The sequence below is a fragment of the Malus domestica genome, chromosome 05 (assembly GCF_042453785.1).
Source record: "Malus domestica chromosome 05, GDT2T_hap1".
Lineage (NCBI taxonomy): Eukaryota > Viridiplantae > Streptophyta > Magnoliopsida > Rosales > Rosaceae > Malus > Malus domestica.
In genome coordinates, this window is record NC_091665.1 from 4,507,344 (window position 1) to 4,531,840 (window position 24,497).

General features: G+C 37.1%; 2 protein-coding genes and 1 pseudogene across 2 annotated transcripts; 2 read left to right on the forward strand and 1 right to left on the reverse strand.

Annotated features, from left to right (window-relative positions):
• Window positions 1–309: 309 nt before the first annotated feature.
• On the reverse strand, window positions 310–1,710 carry LOC103402144 (uncharacterized). Its single transcript, XM_070821670.1, has 5 exons — window positions 1,693–1,710; window positions 1,212–1,352; window positions 830–940; window positions 676–746; window positions 310–580 (listed from the first exon to the last, which is right to left on the reverse strand). Exons 1-5 carry the CDS (start codon window positions 1,708–1,710, stop codon window positions 520–522), a joined length of 402 nt encoding a protein of 133 aa, XP_070677771.1. The 3' UTR covers window positions 310–519.
• Window positions 1,711–3,583: 1,873 nt separating this feature from the next.
• On the forward strand, window positions 3,584–7,428 carry LOC103402143 (disease resistance protein RPM1-like; annotated as a pseudogene).
• A 5,831-nt stretch (window positions 7,429–13,259) lies between these two features.
• LOC103402142 (DEAD-box ATP-dependent RNA helicase 21-like) lies at window positions 13,260–17,793 on the forward strand. The gene is made up of 3 exons (XM_008340880.4): window positions 13,260–15,656; window positions 15,983–16,136; window positions 17,507–17,793. The coding sequence occupies exon 1, from the start codon at window positions 13,389–13,391 to the stop codon at window positions 15,549–15,551; it is 2,163 nt and encodes a 720-aa protein (XP_008339102.1). The 5' UTR covers window positions 13,260–13,388; the 3' UTR covers window positions 15,552–15,656; window positions 15,983–16,136; window positions 17,507–17,793.
• The last annotated feature ends 6,704 nt before the right edge of the window (window positions 17,794–24,497 follow it).

Consider the following 24,497-nt stretch of genomic DNA (forward strand, 5'->3'; position numbering starts at 1 on the left):
GCTTCAGATTGTGAGATTTGCTTTCCTAATAGTTTGATACGAAAAGAAACTTTGCGATCTTAGCATTTCCATATGACTAATCATTTCGGCATGATATTTGTCTTCACACAACAAATTGGAATGTGGGATTGCATACATTTGGATTTTAACAGTAGCCAGTAGTCATTCAAAATTTACCAGTCACAATTAGAGCTGAACTGAGACCTTGATTACAGTCATCAATCCAGCCAGAACACCTATGCCATCACTTTTCAGGTCCAGATTCTGCATTATACTATAACCATGTGGTGTAAGTATTGTGTGTAGATATGTAGAATCTATTTACATAAATATGTAGAATCTCCCCATCAATGTTTTCCAAGAATTTGAAAGTGCAACAATAAGAAAAGACATACTTGTTTGTACAAATAACATGAAGGGAAAAAAAAGGAGAAACAAACGAAGTCGGAGGGGTAAAAACAACGTCATGAGCATTTAACCTTTAATCATCTCTATAAGCACCTTCAGCATACAACGTTACTACAGCTTGAATTTGAATGAAGACCCCAACAAAATTGTATTTCTAAAACATGGTCTCAACCTGAAATGTCAAACAACACCAAATCATGAGCCAACAATGCCACAATTCACAATATTTATTATGGTACATAATGATTACTAAAACAAAAAACAAACCATTTTTCACGGTTCTTCGAAGGATTAAGAGGCGGGTCTGTGAGTAAAATCTGATACTCGGTAGGATCTATCTGTTGACAGAAAGTACACAACAGAGTATTGTTATGAAACTATATAAAATCGAAATTCACAATCAAAGCCAGCAAGGGTTTACCTTTAGCTCACTGTAAAATGCAAGTATAACTGAAGGAAATAAAATATATGGATATGCAGACAAAGTTTTCCCTTGTGCCTGTTTCCACCTACTTGGAAAATACTGCAGAAGCTGTAATTCATAAAATTCATAAGATGCTAAATGAAAAGACCTGGTATTTAACATATGGAACTCAAAAATATTAAGAACAAAGACAAAAGGTTGAAAATCAACAATTAATCCAAATAGTGATTCTTATACAAAAACAACAAATACTCATAAATCAAATACAAAATATCATCTCTTTGAGGTTATTTCTCCTAGTAATACGATAAATACAAAACCCTGTACCGATCAAACAAATAAAAATAAAAATAAAAATGAAAAACCAAAAAGTGTATACCTCGGGATTAAATCGGTGTTGGTTTGGAGAGGATAGATAGTTAGATGGGAGGAACTCGTGACAGGAGGTACGGCTAGAGGTGGCCGCAGCGGAGAGAGAGAGAGAGAGAGAGAGTAAGGAGAGACGGACAGCGGCTCGTCTCTATTACGGAGTGGGTATGTGGTGCGGAGCAGCAGACGATTACAACACTACATTATTGCTCTGAAATAAAAGAAATGAAACTAATGAAAATGGTTTAAAAATTTTGAGTTTTAACAATAAGGATAAAATAAATGATGAAGTGAATAGTAGTAGTTTGATTTTTTAGTGTAAAAATGTGACTTTTCGTTAAAATGAACAGTACTGTAGGCTTTTCGTTAAAATTCTAATAAAAGAACTGATCATTTGAATTAGACTAATGCCTCTTCAATATTGCTCACACAATTACAAAAAGCAACCTTATGTACAAAGTCTTCATGTAAATAGTAAAGACGTCAATTACCAGGCTTAAAGTCTTCATGTGCACATAAAGATTGCAATATTGATGTGCACATATTGTACAAAAACCAGACTAACCTTATTTACAAAGTCTTCATGTAAATAGTAAAGACTTCAATTACCAGGCTTAAAGTCTTCATGTGCACATAAAGATTGCAATATTGATGTGCACTTAAAGACTTTATTTTTGTAATTGTCCAGATGAAAAACCTTTATATAAAGATTGCAATATTGATGTGCACATAAAGACTTTAAGCCTGATAATTGAAGTCTTTACTGTTTACACGAAGACTTTCTTCCACATGGCTCCAGAAACATATGTCCCCGTTTCTTTTATTTTATTTATTTTGTTATATTTTACTATTATTTCTATGGTGGTGCTGATGCAGCTATTCCCTTTTAGGATAAATCTCAGTTTACTATTGGTCAATTTCCTCTGAACTTGTGACTATTGGCCAATTTTCTCCCTAAACTTGTGACTATTGGCCAATTTCCCCCTTCAACTTTAATTTTGGCCAATTTCTCCCCTCAACTCTCATAATTAGTCAATTTCCCCCCTCAACTTTAATTTGGCCAATTTCCCCCCAACTTTAATTTGGCCAATTTCCCCCCTCAACTCTCATAATTTGTCAATTTGCACCCTACTGTTAATTTTTTAATTTGATCATAATTAAACAAGTGTGTGTAAGAAACTAAATAAGATGTATGTTAATCATTTTCCTATGTCTTTATCCTATTACAAATAGATTAAAATTTAGAATTTTACAATTTATCATAGATAGTATTATTAGTCATAATAAATCTGTATGAAGTAATTTTATTTGATTTTTTACTATACAAAATTGATAATGAAAAGGATTGATGTGTACATTTTTTTATGTGAATACAATTTTCTTTATAAAAGTGAAAGCTAAGTTCAAGTAAATTGCGGAGAATCGAGCTTTAGTGAAAAAATGGTTAGTCAATTCATAATTTTCGACTCCTTATTAAGAATAACCCATTTTATTGAAATGGGTCTGACCCATGAGTTTAGGATTATTATTTCTTCTTCTACATGCTTTAAACCCGATTCATAACTTTTTCTTATAATCAACCCATATCACATACTAATTGTATTATGTTTTTGTACATTTTACCCTATATTATGCAGGTGAGTTTATGTTAATTTTAGTACTTTGTTGGAAGTTATTAGAAAGATTTAAAAAAAAATAGATGGAAAATTAAAAAAATTTAACAGAAGGGGGCAAATTGACTAATTATGAAAGTTGAGGGGGGAAATTGGCCATATTAAAGTTGAGGGGGAAATTGACTAATTATAAGAGTTGAGGGGAAAATTGGCCAAAATTAAAGTTGAGGGGGGAAATTGACCAATGTTCACAAATTTAGGAGGGCAATTGATGAATACCTCTAATATAAATGTACACACACCACCACACACACCGACACACACACAGTGACACACACACACACACCACTGCACACACACTGACACACCATGCACCTAAAGCATATAATATAAATGTACACACACACTTCACCACACACACACCGACACACACACTGACACACACTGAATTATTATGTTTATTTTATCGATATTATTTCGATATTATTCTAATAATACCTATATTATTTTGATATATTGACGAATATTATTTTGATATATTGACGAAAATAAGATGAATACATGTAAAAATATCCTCTTTTCAAACAAACAATATTATCTGCGATATTTCAATATTTAAGACCTTGGTTATAACCTATTCATTCTATCATACATTCATTCCAAAACAAAGTCAGTAGAGAAGAAGAAAACATGGCTTCGGCTGTGCTAGACCTTTTGGTTGGCAGAGTTGGAGCATTTCTCATAAGCGAAGCGTCACTATTAGAAGGAGTTCATGATGAACTTGAAGAGACCAGGCTTGAGTTGTTAGCCATGAAAGCCTTCTTGGCAGATGCTGAAAAAAAGGGAGCTCGAAATGAAGTGGAGAAAACATGTGTGGAAAATGTGAGGGACGTGTCCATCGCAGTACATCATGGACGAGTTCATGTATCACACAAACAAGCAGAGAAGTTGGGGTCCGTACACAAGAGCCTTTCGTCAAGCCACTTGCTTCCCCAAATATCTTTGGGAGAGGCATTGGATTGCCACCAAATTGCAGAAGCTCATCAAAACAATCAAAGGCATTCCAGAAAGAAGCCGGCGCTATGGTGTAGAGCGAATAGAAGGCACGAAGACTAATCCCAACAGTTACGATTCCAACCGAGTCAAAATATATGGTGTGTCATCTCTTTTCTTTAAAGATGACGAACTTGTGGGGATCAAAGATGCTAAAGAGAAGCTTGTTGGATGGTTACTGTCTAAAGAGCCTCAGAGGACTGTAATTTCAGTTGTTGGTATGGGGGGTTCGGGTAAGACGAGCTTGGTTGCGACCGCCTTCACCGGTCAAACTGCCAATTTTCATTGCTACGCATGGCTCACGGTCTCGAAAACTTACAACATTGAAGATCTATTAAGAGTCTTGATAAAAGAACTTTTTAGATCAGCACTGCGAGATGTTCCTCAAGACTTGAGCAACATGAACTACATACAAATGGTAGAATTGTTGGTAAACTATTTGCAGTCAAAGAGGTATGTAATTGTGTTAGATGATGTTTGGGATATATATCTCTGGAGGCAAATAAGTGTAGCACTTCCAGATGGAGTAGACGGAAGTAGAGTCATGCTCACAACTCGAAATGAAGACATTGCTTCTTTTCCATTTGAAGCTGGAAGTCATGTTTACCATGTTCAGCCTCTTAATGAGAATGATGCTTGGGATCTTTTTTCCAAGAAAACTTTCTCTAGCTGGCCTGAGAAGTGTTGCCCACAGGAGCTTGGGTTCATTGCTAGAGATCTTGTTGGAAAATGCAAAGGCTTACCTCTTGGAATTGTGGCTTTGGGTGCTCTCATGTCAACCAGGAGATTGGTTTCTGAATGGATGAAATTTTACAGTAGTTTGAATTGGGAGCTAAGTAACAACCCGACACTTGAAGTAGTGAAGAGCATCTTCTTGCTAAGCTTCAACGATTTACCTTACCGACTTAAGCATTGCTTCTTATATTTGTGTATTTTTCCAGAAGATTATGTGATAGACAGTGATAGGCTTGTCAGACTGTGGATGGCTGAGGGATTTGTGGACAAAGTGGAAGGGCCTAAGCCAGAAGAGATCGCTGAAAGCTACGTAGCGGAGCTCACTTGCCGATGCATGGTACAAGTTGTTAAGAGGCAACCATCTGGAAAAGCAAAAACGTTCAAGATGCATGACCTTATACGCGAACTTGCTCTTTCAATTTCCAAAGCTGACAAATTTTTTGCCGTTTATGATGAGCAAAAAATGAATAAAGATAGCAGAGGTCATCGTCGTATGTCCATGCAAACTAACCATGAAGAACTACAAACACACGGAGACATGTCAAAGGTTCGCACCTTCTTTTATTTCCTCCTAGTATGGCTGATTCCTCTTCAGTTCAAGAATTGCCATCTGGTTTCAAACTCTTAAGGGTCTTGGATCTTAAACATGTCCCAGTTGCTCAGCTCCCTGGTGAAATAGTAAAGTTTTTTAACTTGAAGTATTTAAACTTGAAAGGAACAAAAGTAAAAGAGCTTCCAAAAGATATAGGAAACCTTCGTAGTTTGGAAACCTTAGACATTAGGCATTCCAAAATTAGGGTACTTCCAGCTGGAATTGTGAAGTTAAAAAACTTACGGCACCTGTTGATGTACCATTGCAATTTTGAAGATCTTTTTAAGTCTTATTATTTCTTTGATGGCACACAAGCACCAGATGGCATTTGTAAGCTAAAGAGCTTACAAGTTTGTGATGCTATCAAGTTAGGAGGATCGTTAGTCAAACAACTTCGACAGTTGACCCAACTCACAAGAATGAGCTTAAGCAATGCGAGAGAGGCAGATGAGGAGGACTTGTGCAAGTCACTCGAAAGCATGAAACTCATTGAACACTTCTTTGTCCATACAAGTAATGAGGATGAGGTGTTACGATTGGATGCATTGCCATCTGCACCTCCTTTGCTCAAGGAACTTGGTCTGATTGGAAAATTAGAGAAGGTTCCACTTTGGTTTCCTTCTCTTTTCAGCCTTACACACTTGAGGTTGCATTGGTCCAGATTAACAGAAGATTTTCTTCCTTACATCCAAGCACTTCCTAATTTGAGCATACTTCGGCTAAACAATGCATATGTTGGAAATCAATTGGTCTTTCACACTGGATTCCGAATGCTTTCTGAATTGTACATAATGGAGTTGCCTAAAATGAATGCGATCGTCATAGAGAAGGGGGCAATGCCGGCATTACAGACACTTGTTATCACTGAATGCATGGGGTTAAAGCAATTGCCTAATGGAATTGAACACCTAACATGTCTCCAAACTTTGGATTTGGTAAATGTTCCCAATGAACTCGTAGAGAGAATTCGTGGAGAAGGAAGCTTGGATAGTTCCAAGGTTATGCACATCTCAGAACTAAGCTATCACTACAAAACTGAATCGGGGTGGTTTGGGGAAAGGTTGCGATCCTGCCTACAATGGATCTTTCGACCATCATCTTCTACCGTCGATATTCTATCCCGGGATGGTCTACCCTTCTTACCAGGTGATGAGTACTCTTTCTCGTGCTTCATTTCTCTTCTTTAATACTTAATACATTCTCTTTCCCAGTTGAGACATTAACCATTTCAGATTTTTCATTTTTTTTGTAATTAGAAAACCAAAATAAAATCCCAAACTTAAAAATAAAACAAAGTTAGCTTTTAATTTTTATTTATATTTTTTAAAAGAAATAACTGAAACTAAAAACAAAATGATTATCAAATAACCCATTAGTTTTTCTTGTGGTACATAAGATAGACTAAAGCTGAACAATAAAACTACACAAGTTTATGGGTGAATTATATTTTACATTCTCAGGTTTGGGTACAATTGGAACCTCATACATAATCTTCATAATATTTCAATCTCATACACACTTATATTTTAGTTGCAATTTCACATATCTGTTAGTTGCACCGTCAACTTGACGGTTAATTGATGACGTGACAAATATAAAGCCTATATTTTTTGCTAACATAGTAGTCAAATTTGAGCCCCAAATTTGTGCACCTGATTTTTTTCCTTTTCTATTTTTTATTAATTAATCTTTTTTATTTTCATGGTACAAAGTTGGCTTCATGTCAACACAAATATGGAATTTGCTGTTACCATGTCATCACTTAAATGATTAACTTAACAGAATTTTTAACAGATGTATAATATTAAAATAAAATAATAAGTAAATGTATGAGATTGAAATATTTTAAAAATATTGTATGAGGTTAGAATTGAACACAAACTTCAGAATGCAAAATATGATTTATTCTATTGCTGTAACGTTTTATCTTATGTTTTTTCTGCCACTTATTACTTGTACAATTTTGTATAGGGAACTGACAGCGCTCAACAAGTTGATAACCCTGCCTCCAAGTTTGGATTGGTCCCTGTTCATCTCTAAATTGGACAGACCATCGCAAAATTTGTGTGCTTCCCAGTCCAATGAGATCAGTCCAAAACTTGATATATTATTACCACACTGTTTATAGCTTATATGTAAATTATAATGGTATTGCTATCGTTTTATCTTTCCGCTAATGTTGTGTATGTAATGCTAATTTGCTACACTGTGTGTATATATGTATTCCATTCGTACGGATTGCATGTTCTTTGGAGTTTAAGTTTCATTTTGTTCAGAAAGAAAAAGGCAACTATGTTACTGCTAGACTTCTTGAGTTTATGTCCAGAACCCTACCGCAGCCTGTATTCATCTTTTTCTATTTCATGATGCTTAATGGATGCATATGTTCAAATGGCTTCATTTGTTTGTGTTTTCCTATCAATTTTCGATCTTGCACGTTATTTTAAAAGAAATTTTTTTCTCCTTTTTCGGTTTGCATTTTCTTAGCATATATAATTACTATTGGATTATGATCATAGACCAGATTTTCATTTGGCTTTTCACCTCCCAATTAATCTATTGGCATAAAAGAAACCAATTCCTTTTATTGATTATTAGATTTCAAATAAATACTCCATCATATATATACACTTTTACATTCTCTAACTCCATTTGAAAATTTACTAAATTATATGTCATAATGAGTTTTAATATAAGAGGTCAGGGCCTGGCCATACTATGGTCTAATGGTATGAATGTGAAGTCTTATGTTTAATTCTCACTAAAGGCAAATTTGAATCAAATTAATATGGATAATTAATTGTGAGACTTAGCCCACTTCCCCACTCTTTAGTGTAAATAATATCATATTTATTAAAAAAATGAGATTAGGACATGCAGTCCCTCTATGGTCTTCTATAGTGGTTTATGTAAGTGCAATACCTATATGTAGGATTCAGACATCATGTCTTTGATTCGTATTACACTATTGTCACAATGGTAGCGTTAGAAAGGTGCCTTAAAGCCAATCATGATATTTAAAGAGCAGCTGCTAAAGGATCTCACCATCGAATTCGAAGAGTCTAGCCTAGATATTCGTGTGTTCGAAAGTCGAAATCACTTGTGATGCAAAGAGCCGCCACTTTTAAATGTGCACAAGCAATATGACATCTTTTATCATTGCTAACACATTGCTACAATTCTTGAGGATGCACGTCTGAAATTCGGAAAGTCCAAAGTTCACAAGGTTCGAGGTCAAGATACTACATGTCAAAAACTTAAAACGATACGTATTTTGACTTACTCTGAAAGGCATGTTCTTTGGATAATTATTCATCCTCAAGGGAACAAGTCCCTTTAGTTACATAGTTACAGGCAATTGTGGGACCATGATATTTTATGGCCTGAGTAGGGTAGATCAGAATATGCATACCTCCAATGTCTGGTCATGAACTTAAGAGCCTGATGCGGAGCTAAATAAACAGAGCATCGTTACCACTATCATCATGTTCTAGAATCAGTGGGCAAAGTCCAACAACTTCGCTGAGATTGACTATAATTGTTCTGCAAGATACGGAAACCTAATCTAGCAAGGAATCAATGGGTATCCTATAATCTTGGATTACAATCTAATGATTGGCATGTGCCGCAAGTAATCACACTCCTAATAGGATGCAATATCTATTCCTAGATATCCTCTGGAATTCTCTCAGTTAAATGAGGATTCTACTATCCTAAAAGATCTCCTTGGATGGTATAAATAAACCATTCTAGGGTTCATATCTGGTAACTCGATTCTCGCATACTTATTCTCTTGCCCACTTCTTAAGTCTTATTTTGCTTACTAACTTGACCATCAGAGAGCCATTGATCGGTACACTCTACCTCCCAATCTTTGGCTTGCTTACCACTATTTGTTCCTTTACATGTACTTGGATTTATGCATCTCCACCGTTAATGATGGTGTGCAAATTTGGTTCCACACTTGGATAAAAGTGCGGTGGGGGCCACCATCAACAGAAACTCACAATTCACATTTTGTGGCCTTGAATATTGCACGGCAATCCCAATTTTCGAGGATTAGCCATTGTTGCTCTTGCTCATTGTACTTCGCGTATCCACATGTTGGAAATGTCTGTCATGAGATGATATTTTAAGGACATTTCACATATTAAACCAATTTACTTTAATCTAAGGGCAAATATTATTGTTTAAAGTCGTCTCATTAAATGTCATACGCTTAAAAGATAAGTCCAAGGAATATGTAATAAAGTGTAATCCATTCAGGAAACTTTTCTCTTTCATACACATATCTTCAATGCTTATAATCATAGGATTGACAATCCAAATAGATCAATACATACTATGTCTTATCCCTGGAGAGTGTCTAGTCTCAAGTCATTGGTGTGAAAGACACGAAAGTAAGTATCTAGATGCTCAATAAAGAGTGAGTAAACTGAACACGTCAACCACAAATTCTCATACTCATGTCATATGAGAACTCACCAATTGGGATAATACAAAGTAGTCCTTTGACTTAAGGCAACACAATTGTCTTGTTGTTAGGTCCTTAATCGACTATGTAAAAGACACTACTATTTGAGAAGGTGTCCACGACATCGTTGGGGTTAAGCAACCTAATCATAAAGGTATGCGAGTGTACGCATTACGCAAGGACCTACCTTTAGGAGTCTTCCTCACACCTTATAATATCAAGAACGTGGTCCTCGCTGACGGCTCTGAACCCCTCACCACCAACAATGTCTTCATTTACCAAATTATTTGTCATCTCATGTTTTTGGCCCAATTTTCGTGTCAACATTATAAAACATTATGCCAAAAATATAAAGTGGCGGAGAGTCTCACTTTTGAGAAAATCTCATTTTTAATAATATAGCTAGTTTATGCCTTGTTTATATGCAAAACAAAACGTTGTGTGGGTGAATTACATTTTTTATTGTTGTGATGCTTTGGTTGCTGGGAGGCGTTATGTTTAGAGAAAAAAATGAAAATAGTTGTGTGAGAAGAGGAAACGGATTTGGATCCCATTCGAATCCAAATTGTGGGGATCCTATGGATCCTCACATCTTAGTCATACATTGTATATCGTGCTGTCAGAAATCATTTGACTTTTTTATTTAAAAATAAAACATGAATAGTACCTAATAAAAACTGGCCGCATGATGTACGATGAATGGTTAGGATGTGAGGATTCTCATCTGATCAATAGAAAACATCAGTGGAGAAAGACTATACAATAGAGAGATAATTTTGTAATTGCCACTTAGTACTACGGTCTACTAGTATTCCTTTTCACTTGTAAGTGAGAGGTCTTAGGTTCGCCAAAGACAAATTTGAACCACATTGTTGTTAGCCCATTGTGAGATTTAGCCCATCACAACCCCTTAGACCATCTCCAATGGTTGGCTAAAAGCCAAATATTTTAGGCCGGAAAATTTAGTTTTTAGCCCAGAAACAACTTTTTTGCTCCAACCATTTTAACCTAAAATTTTAGCCCGGGATTATTAAAGAATGAACATAGACTATTTTTTTGTTAAATTATTATTTTTTTAAATAAATATGTAGACTATCGTAAATTAATTTTATGAACATTTTAATCTAAAAAAAATTAAATTCCGATAAATATTGAAAAATTTAAATTCCGATTTCTGGGCTAAATTTCGAGGAGAATCTGGCCTTAGTTTAGCATTTAGCATTTAGCCTAAATTTTCCCCTTGGGTTGGAGTGGGTTTGAGGGGTAATTTGGCTTTTAGCCCACCATTGGAGTTGGTCTTAGTCATGGTATAAAAAATCGATAATATCGGTGATATTTCGCCGATATTATCGTTTTTTTGGAAGTCCGATATTTCTACACATATCCAATAGGTTTTCGTCAAAATATCGAAATAATATTGATAATATCGCGATATTAGCGATAATATCGCGATATTAGCGATATTAGCGATAATATCGCGATATTAGCGATATTATCGCGACATTGCTTGAAGGCGACGCCGATGGAGTAGACGGCGACGGCTCGACGAGGAGGAAGGCGAGGGAGGAGCAGAGGGAGACGCGGACGAGGAGGATCGCGCCGATGGGGACGACGGAGGAGAGGTAGAGGTCGTGGGACATATTGACGGGCTCGACGAGGAGGAAGGCGAGGGAGGAGCAGAGGGAGACGCGGATGAGGAGGATCACGCCGATGGGGACGATGGAGGAGAGGTAGAGGTCACGGGACATGGTGACGGGCTCGACGAGGAGGAAGGCAAGGGAGGAGCAGAGGGAGACGCGGACGAGGAGGATCTGAGAGATGGATCGAGAGATGAGGGAGTGGGGTGTGTCTGTGTGTGGAGGAAAGGAAAGGAAAGAAATAAATAATAGAAAATGAGGGAGTGGGGTGTGTCTGTGCGTGTGTATGTGTGTGGAAAGGAAATAAATAATAGAAAATGAGGGAGTGGGGTGTGTCTGTGCGTGTGTATGTGTGTGGAAAGGAAAGAAATAATAGAAAATATGTGTGTGGAAATGAAAGAAATAATAGAAAATAAGGGAGTGGGGTGTGTCTGTGCGTGTGTGTGTGTGTGTGGAAAGGAAAGAAATGTACATCCCACGTGAAGAAGGAAGAAAGGTAGTAGAGAAATGATGGGTGCGGCAGTATGTCAGAATTAGGGTAGATTTAAAAACTAAAATATGAGTTTTACTCGAAAGTTGTAGTAAATCATTATATATAAATGATTATGGTGTGTTTAATTTTTTTTTCATTAATTACTACATATTTTCTTCACTCACAGTGTTTGCCAGCTCGTTGTATAATCAACTTAAATCAGTTAAATCCATCATGTAATGCATTTCCTTCCAATTTTTTGTGATAAACTAATAGATAATTGACTAAATAAACATTCTGCAAAGTTTCAATAAAAATTTCCAAGTTTTTCTTACAATTTCCGTGGTTTCCATGTAATTTTTATCGATATCGATATTATCCCGATATTTCCATCGATATTTTCGTGTTTTCGAACTACCGATATTTCCGATATTACCGATATTTTCTTCCTTGGTCTTAGTGTAGATAATATCACTTATTCAAAAAAAAAATTGTAATTAATTTTTATTTAACAAATGATATTATCTATACTAATAGAATGGACGAGTGAATTAAACCTTATAACAATAATGTACTTCAAATTCAAATCGAGCTAAGTCCTACTTAAAAATGGAGAAGCATATGAACTTTGGTTAGAATTTCAACATAAATCCTAATTTGGGCTATTTTTCCAAATTTCTCAGTTTTCCCCTCCTTCAAACCCTTAGGGTGCGTTTGTTGCATTGGACTAACTCGGACTGGACTAACTTCAAGGACTAAGCTGGACTGGCTTGGCTTGGACTAACCAGGATAAAAATAGTTAAGTGTTTGGTGCAGTCCCGGACTAGATCTCGGACTAACATATTTTAGATTCAATATTGATGTCTTTTTCCATTTTTCAATGGAACTAAACTTTGATAATCTGCATCTATCTATCCAATTACTTGTCGTCTTCCTCAACACCTACCATTTCTCTCCCTTTTTACAGAAAAACACCAGCCACGCGGCCTCCGAGACAGGAATATCTAATTCTGGTTCCCTTTTGCTGATTGGGAACGATGTACAATAGAAAGAACAGAGGAGGGGAAACTTGAAATTTGGGTGGAGATGATGAGGGACGGAGATGCGTGGCCATTTGATTTCTAGGAGACCCTTTTTGTGATCAGCGGTGAGATGGCGATGCTCGGAGGGAACTGTTCTGATCAAACCACTGTCATCTTCCCAGGCTCCAGATCCGACCGACCTAGACTCTTCTCCGAGCGGGAGTCTGGCGATTTGAGACCCGTTGGGGGAGTTGGCGTGTTGGGTCGATGATCCAAAGCGAAGCAGAAAGAGTCTGCGAAGTGATGCAGACGAGCGAAGCGGAGGAACAAAGCAGGTCTTAGCTAGTCCCATGGTTGTCGAGGACTCTCGCTAAGAACCTACAGTGAAGGCTTTAGTCCGTGCGAATCCCACTTAATCTCATTAACGTGAGTCCGCGTGATACCAAACACTGGACTGGACTAAGAGTTAGTCCAGTCTAGTCCACTTAGTCCAGTCTAGTCCAATGAAACTTAGTGAAGGCAAACAAACGGGGCCTTAACCCTCTGCAATCCCTTCCTTTCCCTCGAGTCCCTTCCAATTTTTCACACAATGAAACGCTCAGCTGAGGCCGTTCCCATCGCCGCCTCCTCCGCCACCGCCTCCTCCTCGCTGCCGCCCAAGAAACCCGTTTTCTTAACCAAAGCCCAACGGGAGCAATTAGCCCTCCAACGCCGCCAAGAACAATCCGAAGACCAGAAACGCCACCAACACCATCTTCTCTCGAGTCTCTCCCACTCGCGCCCTTCCTCCGACAACGCACCGCCCGCAACCACCACTAGTTCTGACCGAGACAGAGATCGAGATAGAGACAGAGACCGAGATCATAGGGACCGAGACCGAGACAGGGATCGATACTCCCGTGACCGGGAGCGAGATTCGGAGCGGCGGAACCGCGACCGCGACCGAGATAGGGAGCGCGAAGAGGAGGCCAAGGCTAGAGAGCGTGCCCGCTTAGACAAATTGGCCGAGCGCGAGCGGGACAAAGAGCTGGAAGCCATTAAAGAGCAGTATCTTGGATCCAAGAAGCCCAAGAAGCGAGTGATCAAACCCAGCGAGAAGTTCCGATTTTCTTTCGATTGGGAGAACACAGAGGACACTTCTCGGGATATGAATGCTCTGTATCAAAACCCTCACGAGGCCCAGCTTCTGTTTGGGCGAGGGTTTCGGGCCGGGATGGACCGAAGGGAGCAGAAGAAGCTTGCTGTGAAGTACGAGAGGGAGCTGCGGGAGGAGATTCGGAAGAAGGACGGCGTCGAGGAGAGGCCTGAGGAGGCCGCTGCTCAGAGGCTTAAGGAGGAGGCTGCGGAAATGTATGACACTTTCGACATGAGGGTCGATCGCCATTGGACTGATAAGAAGCTTGAAGAGATAACTGAGAGGGACTGGAGGATTTTTCGAGAGGATTTTAACATTTCGTATAAGGGGTCAAGGATTCCGAGGCCAATGAGGAGTTGGGCAGAGAGTAAATTGAGTGAGGAGTTGCTTAAGACTGTGGAGAAGGCTGGGTACAAAAAGCCTTCTCCGATTCAGATGGCGGCGATTCCACTTGGCATGCAACAGCGCGATGTTATTGGCATTGCTGAGACTGGTTCTGGTAAGACTGCTGCCTTTGTTCTTCCTATGTTGACTTATATTTCGAGGTTGCCTCCCATTAGTGAGGAGAATGCGGCAGAAGGGCCTTATGCTGTTGTTATGGCGCCTACTCGTGAGCTTGCACAGCAGATTGAGGATGAGACTAACAAGTTTGCGCAATTCTTGGGTATCAAAGTGGTTTCCATTGTTGGTGGGCAGTCCATCGAGGATCAAGGGTTTAGAATTAGGCAAGGATGTGCAGTTGTAATTGCCACTCCAGGGCGTTTGATTGATTGCTTGGAGAGGCGTTATGCAGTTCTTAACCAGTGCAATTATGTTGTGCTTGATGAGGCTGATAGGATGATTGATATGGGGTTCGAGCCACAGGTTGTGGGAGTTTTAGATGCAATGCCCTCCAGCAATTTCAAACCTGAGAATGAGGACGAAGAACTTGATGAGAAGAAGATATACAGAACCACTTATATGTTCAGTGCCACCATGCCACCTGCTGTGGAGCGGCTTGCTAGGAAGTACTTGAGGAATCCTGTTGTGGTCACCATTGGCACGGCTGGAAAGACAACTGATTTGATCACTCAGAATGTGATCATGAGCAAGGAATCTGAGAAACTTGAGAGATTAAAGAGATTGCTTGACGAACTTGGTGATAAGACTGCTATTGTGTTCGTTAACACCAAGAAGAATGCTGACTATGTTGCTAAGAGTTTGGATAAGAATGGATATCGTGTTACCACTTTGCATGGAGGGAAGTCACAGGAGCAGAGAGAAATTAGCCTTGAAGGTTTTCGGACCAAGAAATACAATGTTCTAGTTGCAACCGATGTTGCAGGTCGTGGGATTGACATACCTGATGTGGCCTATGTTATTAATTACGATATGCCTGGGAATATCGAACAGTACACTCATCGTATTGGGCGTACTGGCCGTGCAGGGAAGACTGGTGTGGCCACAACATTCTTGACTATGCATGACACGGATGTATTTTATGATCTCAAGCAGATGCTTATTCAGAGTAATAGTCATGTTCCTCCTGAACTGGCGAAACATGAGGCCTCAAAGTTCAAGCCAGGTTCAGTTCCTGATAGACCACCAAGGCGTAATGATACTATTTTTACTCACTGAGAAGTTAGGAATTTACCAGAGTTTTCAACTGAGGGCCCAGCTTATTCACTGTGTAATGGCGTTTTCATGGCTGAGACATCTTTGCTTAATACTGGAACTGAAGAAGTGAGTTGTTTTGATAGGGATTGTGCTCATCTAAAATTTATGCTGAACTGTAATTCGCAAATTGATGTCATAACTTTTTCCACTGGAATAATGTTGTTAATCTTTTGCTAGAATCAGTAAATTCTCATGATTATATCAGTTTGAAAGTATTTTTTTTTCCCACTCGTTATTGAGTTTTGCAAATTATTCGTTCACTTGAGCCGGTTCTCTTCAAATACTATTTTTGTCTGTTGAAACAGTGTTCTCATATCACATTTGAATGCAGAAATAAACGTTAAGCTACTCTTGTATGCTTTTTATGTATTATGTATGTATTATGTTGACAGTGTGGTGGTCACATCTGCCTTGGAGGTTCTTGGCAACAGTCTCTGAGATTCTGCCGGACCACCTCGTGGGATGGCACTGATTGATATTGGGGCTTTTCTGTGCATGCCAGATTTGATGAAGCAATTCGATATTATGGTGCTGTTTTCTACTATGGTATGTGGTTTAAGTTATTGCTGCTATGTGGTATTATTGAGGATTAACTGTGATTAGTAAGGAAGTGAATTTGAAGGCAGAGAAAAATACTCTGTTCATAAATCATTACATAAAGTTTGTAAATATGGGATAGGAATAGGTGGTTGTCTTTAATGGAATATAAGATTTTGACAAAACAGTACCCTGTCGAAATAATTTAGTGTCGTTTTTCTAGCTACTGCTGTAGTTTTATGCTTTTAGTATTGGCTTTTGATAGAATGTAATTTTGAGTTATCGACAGCAGATAATATACTGATAACAATGTTGACATTACTAATCCTGATCATATATCGAAGCATATATAATATTTGAAGTCCATTCTTGTACATAAGTGCGGATTGGTTCTGCAAGAATATATGTTGTATAGTGTTTTTTCTGTTGAAAAGTGGTGTATTGTTGAACTGCATATGGTAAAATCATGTTTGCGTAACTATTTCTTTACTCTGGTGTTGCAAGTCTTTTATAGTCATAATCGATGACATAATTGAGATTTAGATATCATGTGTAGATAGTCAATCTCATGCACCTTAATGCGGAAAATTATCTTGAATTGAAACTCACTAAGCCAAATAAATAGACGAAAAGAGTTGAATGGACCCGAAAATGGTACATTGTTCCATATTAATTTATATTCAGCTTATGAAAATTTGTCATTCCATGATCAAGGTTTGTTTTTGCATATGTAATCTAGGTCATAATTCTGTGAGTTTATACATGTTTAGTGGACTAAGGTGACATTGATTAGTAGGACGATTAACGGCTGTTAATAGATTTAGATGCATTCTACAGATAAGTTGCATATATTTGAGCATATTACAGTCCAGATGAAATAAATAAATAAACATGACTAGCACACTACTGAAAATTTCAAAACCATGTCATGCAGGCCTTGTTGTCTGAGGTTAAAACATGCAGATATGTCATTGTTAACCTCACCTTTGTGAGGCAAGTTTGATGAAATTGCCCTCACAGTTCAGGCTTGAGCACGCGAAAATCACATAATTAGCGTGCACCACTCCTTGGCTGGGATGAATGTGCATATTGATACTTTTCTGCATAATATGAGTTTCTGATGAGGACATCAACGTCGATAGTTTAGTGTGCACCGCCCCTGGAGTCCAATTGTCTTTTATTTTTGTTTTGTTAAGTTTTCTGTGTTTTCACGTACTCTAAACTATCTAAATCTGCTGCCAACTCTGTACTACATCAATTTCCTTACATACTTGAAGGTAGGGAATTTTTCGTTTTCGGTTTTTCCTAACCCAGGTCTCCTATAAAATTTATAGACAGCATTGTCATATAATTTCACCAGATTATCCTCACGAGTGCAGGACTCATTTCCTTGTCTCCAATACCAAATGGTCGGGGTGTGTCACCAAAACGTAACAGTAGCAGTAGCGGAACGCGTTCCACATCGGAGGAGGACGAGTGAAGAGTTGGTTTCGGTATTGGCAAAATTGAGTTATGTTGGTCACTTGAAGTCTAGTTTTGCTGAACTTGTTGAACTGTAGAAATTGGGTTCAAAAGCATTTGTTGGGGGAAGGGCCAAGATTTTTTCATGACCGTGAAGATTTTGAATAGTGTGGTTGATATTTCAGTGGATCAGTGTTGACAAGGACTCACAAGAGCAGATTTATAACATCAACTTATACCTGCACGAATAAGGGCTGGTTTGGTAGTACTATGCTTTGAAAAAAAATTGCTGTGAGAATAAGCCGCTGTGCTGTGAGAATAAGCAGTTGTGAAAAAAATCAACAGAGTGTTTGGTAAACTTTTTCGTAAGAGTGCTTTTGAAAAAAAAAAAAGTCTGATAGTGAATCTTTTCATTAAAGGAGCACTATAGCTCTGTATGCTTTGAAAAAAAGCTAGTTTTCCAAAGCTGCAAATAACAGCTTCAGCTTTTTCCTTTGATTTCAGCTTATTCTTACAGCAGCTTCCAAAATAAGCCTTTTTTCAGTTTACCAAACACCTAAAATCCGCACAGCTTTTTTTCATTGGTGCTTTTTTTTTAAGCACCTCACTCCCAAGCCATCCATAAATGGTGTGTCCTCTTTCGCTTGATAAATCCCTAATAAATCTTTTGAAAAGCCATAAAAACGTTTACATGGATTTGGGAATCCGAAAAACATATACATGAAGTTCCGTTTCGTCAACTTCACTGGAACCAGACTCCCATGGCACTTCTACCATTGCCAAAATTCGATTTAAAGTAACAAGTGAATACTTCGCAATAGCCTCGTTAGACTGTGCGTCCTTCTTTGTCTATTCAGATAATAGGTCGGAGCATAAACTAGAACATTAAGGAGCTGTAAAGATAATTGTAAAGGGTGTGTTTAGAAGTGTATTTTTAAAGTGATTGAAAGCCCTTTTGATGAAAGTGTTTTTGGAACCAAGGCTTAATAAAATGCAAGGGAATTCTGGAAAGACACTTGAATTGCTTATTGTAAGAAGCACTTAACTAGTGCTTCTCCTAAATGCACTTCAAGTGCTCTTGAAACCCAAAAGTACTTTTACCAAAAATGTTTTCAATCATTTTAAAAGCACTTCCGAACGAGCCTAAAATCGTTAGTTGTTAATACGAATGCCAGAACCCCAAACCACAAAAGTTTCGTTTACAGCTATTTTTGCTGTTTATGAATATTGTATTATTGGCATAAAACGCGACGGTGAAGTTATTTTTCGTCCAAGGGGAGTGGATAAATGGAGGATTAGGACAAAATGAAGTTGTTTTGATGGCTTCCTTGTAGCATCGCTAACAAAGCTAGGTCCCATGATGGTAGGGTAATCCGGTCTGTTTACAGGGTTACCTCAGACTGAAAGTCAGACACCATATTGTGACTAGGAATTTAAGACCAATGCAAAGCAGTTAGTCCGGTGTCCTAGGGCCTAGGATGAGGTAAGGACCTCTCCATGCCTGACGAGAATACCCACTTCTTCTTTCCTTACTCCTGTTGCAACTTATGCGACTAGCCGTGTCAATAATATAATGTCATGTGTCATGATAAGTAATGAAAGACAATGAAAGAAATTTGTAAAACAGGAGAGGATTATGAGTTACATACATAATATTAATCCATGCAGGACTATAAGTTAATGCAGGACAACCTCCATTAAAGGAGGATGTCTGTCTAATTTCGAAGTATTAATGTGCATAGTTTAGTAGTATTTCTTTTCTCATAAATCTTTTTCAACCATAGTTTATACGATTTGTTGTGATCTGAGGAACACACTTTGAGCAAGCACTGACTAAAATAAACCCATCCATAGCGGACGAGGTCTAATGATCAACTCTTTTTCTCTTCTTTGGCCCTATAAGACTAACAACTTTTCAACATTCATTTCCGGTTGCTCGTCAGCTGCAGGAATTGCCGTACTATCAGAATTTTGGAGAGGTCAGTGATTTATTTGGCTTGCTGATTTTCTGTCCGAGTATTTTGATGATTTCCTCCAAATTCAAAGTAAAGAAAACTAGCCAAAAAGACCTTCTAGCATTCTATGAAAGTGTAACTACGAGAATATCTATGCTTTATATTTCATTTTCGGGCCCTCCCTTGCTTCGAATCCTTAGCTCCAACTGTGAAAAGAGGGCTAACGAAATTCGGAGGGGGCCTCAGGGGATACCAGGAAATGATGTAAATATCAGTATAGCATTAGCTAATTTTGAACTCAACAATGTTACTACGAGTAAAGGAATATTTAGAATTAAACATAGTAAAGCTTTCTTTGTAGCGTCGAGATTTTTCATAAAAAAGGGTAAAAACATCTTCATTCTCTATATGGAGATTCAAACCCCACCACTACTATCAATTGAAATGCCATCATGAAAGACCTAAACCCACTTACAAGGCAAGGTGTGTGCACTTAAAATTCCTAAATGCGACGAAAAAGCTTTCCAACTAAATCGAGAAACTTGGTGTTAAATCACAATCACATCATCATAATAAACTTTGCGTATTTAATCTACTCTTATCTTTGTTTTTTCCCCGTTAGGTACTTACATGCATGTTTACCTAATTAGATTGCACTATGTTCTTCTTTATTTCTGTTTTGCTTTCCAAATTAGATTTCAACTACAACTACTACTCTATTATAGTGTTTTTTTAATAATTAAGTTTAAGTTTTTGAGCCAAGAGGAGGGCAAGAGTACAAAAGTTTGATCATAGGTTAAGGGATGAGGCTTTACCACTAGTATAATCTATATCAAGCGCTTTACCATAGTGGCCGAAAACAATAATGCTTATGCGATTTGGTGCGAATATCATTCAAAAGCGGATGAATTGCCAATTTTCTCCTTCAATGCAACGACTTAATATTCCCATATTCCTAAGTTTTGAGTTTTAGGATTTTAGTCTTTGCATTGAAGGAGAAAATACTATATTCAAAACTCAAATTTTGAGTTTTCAAAATATAGGTATTTATATTGGAGATGATTGAACCCAAAACTCAAAAAAAAAATTTAATTGAATGAGCTCCACCTTGTACTCAAATCTCATATTAAAACTTAAAGTTGAATCACACTTTGGTTTTTTTTTTTTGCCAAAAAAAATGTTGTGGAGACGAGATTTGTACCCGTGACAAAACCCAAATGTGATTTTTTTTCTTATATTTAAACTCAAATACAAGATTTGAGTCTTTACGTTGAAGATTTCGTGAATATATATAACTGAGTAGCTACACGTGTAACAAGTTACTATCGAGTTGTTTTATAATGAAATACCTAATATCGGACATATGCAAAGATATCCTATATTCCACCCCACTTGCCTCCGATATCAAGTAATTTATACCAAACCATGTCATTGGTACTTAAAATTATCCATTCGTGTTATTTAATAGGGAGTGGTATTCACACATTTCCTTTTACTTTCGGCACATCTTTGTTAATTTTTATCTATTGATCTTCTTCAGTTCATTTGATCCGACAGTTGAAAATTGAAACAAATGTGTAAGAAGTAAAATTGGTATGTGAATAGCACCATCCTATTTAATTTATAAGTTAGTACCAAGCAATTTCAAGAGAAAAACAAACAATTCTTAAAATTTTGGATTCTAATGGGTAAAATAATATTTCATTTGTTCCTTTTGCCTTTGGGGTGTATACAAGTTGAGCTAAGTTGCAATGGTACCCAAGCTCGGCTCAAGCTTGAATCAAACTCGTAAGGTAAGACTAACATAGGCGGCTTCCAAATAAAGAAACATACCAAATCAAACCAATTGTGGTTTGCTTCAATTTAGTCCAAGAGTACTCTCTTTTAGAGCTCGTTTGGAAGCATTTTTAAAATAACTGAAAATATTTTAGATAAATATATTTTTAAAATCAATTCTTAATAAAAATCCAAGTAGATCTTCAAAAAGCACTTTAAGCATTTCTTGCGAGAAGCATGTATCTAGTGCTTCGTCTAAAAAGCACTTAAAGTGTTTTTGGGACCCAAAATTAATTTTTCCAAAAACACTTTCAGTTATTTTAGAAGCATTTACAAACAAGCCCTTAGTGTAAAAACTGAACCAACCTCTTGAATTAGTTTGCTTTATCCGGTTTGAATTGGTGGTTCCTTGTCCGCCTTTGGTCGTAATAACCAAGGAATTAAATATCGATATTATCGGCGAAATATCGCCGATAATATCGTTTTTTTCCAACAGCGATATTTTCAGAGTATTCCAATTGATTATCGTGATAATATCGCGATATTATCAATGATATCGATAATATCGCTCTCTCTCTCCGTCGTCGGAACGGCAGCCGAGCTCCGTCGTCGCAGCTGCCAAGATCTGCGCCTCTCACAGGTGGTGATGGTGCTCGCCGGAGTGTGCGCCACGGTGGAGGTCACGGTGTCATCCGCCATTCTCGCAGAGGCTGGAGAGAGAAGACTGATGATGTGTGATGATGGTGGTGTCGTCCTCGAGCTGCTCGAGTCGAGCAGATGGTGCTGTTGCTGTGTGTGTGTGGTCACGGCAAGAGAGGGAGAGAGGTAAGAGGATTTTGAGAGAAAGAGAGAGAGACAGTGCAGAGAAGAGAGAGAGAGAGTCGAAGTGAGAGAGAAGGAAATGGCTTGGTCCCTGGTGTGGATTTGCACTTTGAAGTGTGTCTGTGCGTGTGTGTGTGTGTAGAAGTGTGTGTCTGTGCGTGTGTGTGGAAAGGAAAGAAATAATAGAAAATGAGGGAGTGGGGTGTGTTTGTGCGTGTGTGTGTGTGTGTGGAAAGGAAAGAAATAATAGAAAATGAGGAAGGTAATACATCCCACGTGAAGAAGGAAGAAAGGTAGTAGAGATTTGATGGGTGCGGCAGTATGTCAGAATTAGGGTAGATTGAAAAACTAAAATATGAGTTTTACTTGAAAGTTGTAGTAAATCATTATATATAAATGATTATGGTGTGTTTAATTTTTTTTCATTAATTACTATATATTTTATTCACTCACAGTGTTTGCCAGCTCGCTGTATAATCAACTTAAATCAGTTAAATCCATCATGTAATGCATTTTCTTCCAATTTTTTGTGATAAACTAATAGATAATTGACTAAATAAACATCCTGCAAAGTTTCAATAAAAATTTCCAAGTTTTTCTTACAATTTCCGTGGTTTCCATGTAATTTTTATCGATATCGATATTATCCCGATATTTCCATCGATATTTCCGTGTTTTCGGATTACCGATATTTCCGATATTACCGATATTTTCTTCCTTGGTAATAACCCCACTTATCTCCGGTTTGAATAGGTGGTTCCTTGTCCGCCTCTGGCCGTAATAACCCCACTTATCTGTAAAACAATATATTCATATGATTCTCTTATATATCATTATTTTTCATGACATAAGACAAGAGAATGTTATACAGTATACACACTCTTTTTTTTAACCTCTTACACATTTGTGTTTAGTTTCCAACGTTATTTTCATTTGGTTTATTGAATATGATGTTAAAAATAAAAGGGATTGTGCAAGAAACTAAAAATAGAGTGAAAACAATCATCTCCTAGATATTGGAAAATTTCAAGTCATTAAACCCTTTGGTAATGGCTACTTCCACTTGGTCCTCAGTTTTTTTTTTTTTTTTTTTTTTTTGTAATCCACTTGCTCTTGAGTCTTGACTGTTATTCGTTAAGTGTTAACATAGATTAATTAATGTGTTATAAATGAAAGTCAAATCATATTGTTAACTATATATAAGAACCATCTCTCTTGCATCAGCATATTAATATTAATACATATAATCTATGCCAAGCATTCAACGGCATAAAAGTCTTCTAAACTGTATGGGGTGGGGTGGCCATAATCGGGATCGTTTTTCTCACAAATGGCATTCTTGCATGCCCTTTATCTATTTCAACTGTATTTTTTTCAGATTATGAGGGATAGAAAGGAAAGAAAAACAAAACAAAAAAAGTTGATTTATTTAACTAAACAAAACACTAATTAGTGATGCTAAATATGAAAGCTGATTTGTCTGACAAAAAAAGAAGTTAGTTTCACATATATGATTGAACTTGTATAAATCCAAGGATGTGTAAATAGTGTCTAATCGCAAAATGTCCTCTGCTCTTACGTTTAATGAATTTTTACCGTTTGAACATTATAATTGAAACCGTTTATTTTCTTTATCATCATCTAAATATCATTTTGTAGAAAATTATTCAATTTGGAAATCTTTTAGCCATTTATATGCATAAAACAAATAAACGTTGCATTATGAGGATGCTACTTGTTACTAAAATCATTGATCTGTTTAACACGTATGAATGATTAAATGATCTCCAAATTGAATTTTTTTTACAAATATGATCTTTAGATGATGATAAAGAGAATGAATTGTCCAAATTATAATATTCAGATAGTAAAGATTCATTATAAGTGAGGAAACAAGTAAATCCCCATGAGGGACACAAACATTATCCTTAAATTAAATATACATATAATGTACATGATTACGAAGATGACCACAGTGTTATATTATTAGAATATACAGACCCTTTGTTTTATGGTTTTTTACGACATAACTAGGGGGGGGGGGGATTTTTATGCCCATATATGACAGTGAGATTCGTTCTTATCATTTTGGACTTGCAATTTGTGCAGTTGTATATATAAATATAAGGAAAATTAATGAAAAATGTTGAAAACTTTGAGTTTTAACGATAAAAACAAAATAAAGGGTAAAGTAAATAGTACCATGATTGACTTTTTAATGTAAAAATATGATTTTTCGTTAAAGTGAACAGTACCAGTAGCTTTTCGTTAAAGTTCTCATAAATATATGATATATGTGTGTGTGTTTTTGAGGAAAAAAAAAAAAAGAAGGTAAAAGCATTACATGCTTTTGGTT

Excerpts from the sequence above, each read along its gene's own strand:
- LOC103402144 (XM_070821670.1), bottom strand. Across the intron at positions 941-1,211 it reads AACACCGATTTAATCCCGAG|CTTCTGCAGTATTTTCCAAG; the intron begins GTATACACTTTT and ends TATGAATTACAG. Across the intron at positions 581-675 it reads TCGAAGAACCGTGAAAAATG|GTTGAGACCATGTTTTAGAA; the intron begins GTTTGTTTTTTG and ends TTGACATTTCAG.
- LOC103402142 (XM_008340880.4), top strand. The coding sequence starts at position 13,389 with ATGAAACGCTCAGCTGAGGCCGTTCCCATCGCCGCCTCCTCCGCCACC.